Source organism: Apium graveolens, chromosome 1, assembly GCF_009905375.1.
Source record: "Apium graveolens cultivar Ventura chromosome 1, ASM990537v1, whole genome shotgun sequence".
NCBI classification, from domain to species: domain Eukaryota; kingdom Viridiplantae; phylum Streptophyta; class Magnoliopsida; order Apiales; family Apiaceae; genus Apium; species Apium graveolens.
This window is the reverse complement of record NC_133647.1, coordinates 127,868,888-127,871,714: the sequence shown is the minus strand read 5'-3', so window position 1 is coordinate 127,871,714 and position 2,827 is coordinate 127,868,888. Positions and strand designations below refer to the sequence as shown.

Genomic DNA, 2,827 nt, shown 5'->3' with positions numbered 1-2,827 from the left:
GCATCTTCTTATGCTAATCCTTGCTTAATTGTTTGGTTAATGACCGCTTATATGTTATACGGTTTGCTTAATTTTCGTTCTCGTTTATCGTTTGAGGGATCATACCCGGGATCTTATTACTTGGGTTCCCCTAAACCTTTCTCAATATATTATATTTCTTATATGATCCTCTCTTATAATCCTTGAATTTAAATCATTTTTATCCTGTTACCTTATACTCAATTCTTTCGGTATCTGGTGGATTTTCGGGAAAAATCAAAGTGTTCGAATTTGGATTATGACGATCTTTATATACACTTATAGACCATATAGAGTACTAATAAGATCTCAGAATAACAATAAAAGAACCTCTACAAAGTGTGGTATGAAAAGTTTTCTTATTCAGCATAATCAGCAAAATCACTATTCATAAGGGTTTCAAAAAAATTCCAAAAATTGGGGTTATTACAATGACCCTGTAGAAGCTCAATCTTGGCTTAAATAGATGGAGAAAGCTTTCACGCTAGTTGTTGTTAGGGAAGAAACAAAGGTCGATTATGCGTCTTATTTTCTGAAAGGCGAAGCGAACTATTGGTGGGAGTCAGCTCGTGCTCTCGAAGAAGAAGAAGTTATTTCTTGGGATAGATTCAAGAAGATTTTCCTAGACAAGTATTTCCCGAGGTATATGCAGTCTCAAATGGAATTGAAGTTCTTTGAATTGAAGCAAAAAGGAATGACTGTGGGAGAGTACGAGAAGAAATTCACCGCATTGGCTAGGTTTGTTGGAGATTATGTGGACAATGATGAGAAGAGAGCGAAAAGATTTCAACAAAGATTGAAGCCTTGACTACGAAGCAGAGTGGCTGCTTTATAATTGGCCACATATGCTGAAGTGGTCCAAAAGGAAATGGTTATTGAAGGAGAAAGTGACCAAAATTCGAAGGAGAAAGAGAGTAAGAAAAGAAAGTTTGGAAGTAGTGGAGAAAGATCAGCTCAAGGAAGCCAAAGTGGAAAGAATTTCAAGAAGTTTGGATTCCAAAACCAAGGAGGATCCCGAAGCTTTAAGAAAGGTGATAATAATAGTCAGAGAAATAGGATTCAAGGGCAAAGATTCCAGCAAGCAACAAATCCGGAGTGTAAATTCTGTAACAACAGACACACGGGTAACTGCAACAAGACTGACATCGTCTGTTACAAGTGCAATATGAAAGGTCATTACGCGAATGAGTGCCGGAACCCGAAGCTTTCTGTTACATGCTTTAAATATGGAAAGACTGGTCACATGTCGAGGGATTGCAAGGCCCCCAGAAACAACAAGTTGATGCAATTGACGGCCACTCCTTTTAATCAAGCAATGACATCTTCTGTTCCAATTCTTCAACTTCCTTCAAATCAACCTTCTGAATCTGTAGCTCCAGTATTTCCTCCCTCCTATCCTACTCAGGCCCGGACATTTAACATGAACATCAAGGATGTTGTTCAGAGTTCTGAAGTTGTGGCAAGTACGCTTTCTGTCAACAACATCAATGTTAAAGTGCTATTTGATTCCGGAGCTACTAGATCTTTCATATCTGAATCTTTTATTGGAAAGTTGAATTGTGAAATTGAACCGTTAGTTGAACTCTTATCTATCATTTTGGCTAATCAAGAACGAGTATCTGTTAAAGTTGTTTGCCCTCGGTGTAAAGTAGAGATTTCAGGCTATAGTTTCCCTGCTTCCCTCATACCTTTCCAATTGGGAGAATTTGACGTTGTATTAGGAATGGATTGGTTAGCAGAGCATGGTGCTCAGATTGATTATAAGAATAAGGTGATTCTTAATTCCCCTCAAGGAAAGAGATTAGAGTTTAAAGGGCAGAAGCAAGTTAAGACGTTTTTGACAATGATTCAAGCTAAAAGACTATTAAGACAAGGGTGTGAAGGGTATTTGGCTCACGTAATTGATAGATCTAAGGAGATGCCGAATATAGGAAGTATTCCGATAGTTAGCGAATTTCTCGATGTATTTCCTGACGAACTTCCTGGATTGCCGCCTGACAGTCAAATCGAATTTTCTATCGACTTAGCGCCCGGTGTGGAACCGGTATCGAAGGCACCTTATCGTATGGCACTAACAGAAATGAAGGAATTGGCCAAACAATTATAAGAACTATTGGATAAAGGAGTTATAAGGCCGAGTGTATCTCCATGGGGTGCTCCAGTTTTGTTTGTGAAAAAGAAGGACGGAAGTATGAGATTGTATATTGACTATAGAGAGTTAAACAAATTGACCATCAAGAATAGGTATCCGTTACCTCGTATTGATGACTTGTTTGACCAACTTAAAGGAGCGACTTATTTCTCAAAGATTGACTTGCGATCGGGATATCATCAGTTGAAGATTAAGCCGGTAGACATACCAAAGACTGCTTTCAGAACCAGATACGGACATTACGAGTTTCTAGTTATGGCATTCGGATTGACAAATACGCCAACCACCTTTATGGATGTGATGAATCGAGTATTCAAGGAATATTTGGATAAGTTTGTCATTGTGTTTCTCGACGACATTTTAATATACTCAAAGATCAAAGAAGAATGTCACACCCCCAACTTAACAATACATAATATAAAAACTATTATAATAATTAAAAGAAAGTAAATACGACCGAATCCAAGATCTTACAGTTTAGGGTTTGGAACAGCCCAACACTACTAACTATTACAACTGGTTTTAATATCGAGTCCTCACACAAAACTATCTCTTATTCTACCTGAGCTCGAACATACGCATCGGCATCACAAGTCTTATGTGATGTCTGCTTGAATCTAACCATATCTGCTAGCTGTAATATCAGGGTTAAAGCAA

At 38.0% G+C, this 2,827-nt stretch overlaps 1 protein-coding gene across 1 annotated transcript; it reads left to right on the top strand.

Annotated features, from left to right (window-relative positions):
- The first annotated feature begins 886 nt into the window (after nt 1-886).
- On the top strand, nt 887-2,125 carry LOC141706412 (uncharacterized). The gene has a single exon (XM_074509180.1). It carries the CDS (start codon nt 887-889, stop codon nt 2,123-2,125), a length of 1,239 nt encoding a protein of 412 aa, XP_074365281.1.
- Nucleotides 2,126-2,827: the final 702 nt, after the last annotated feature.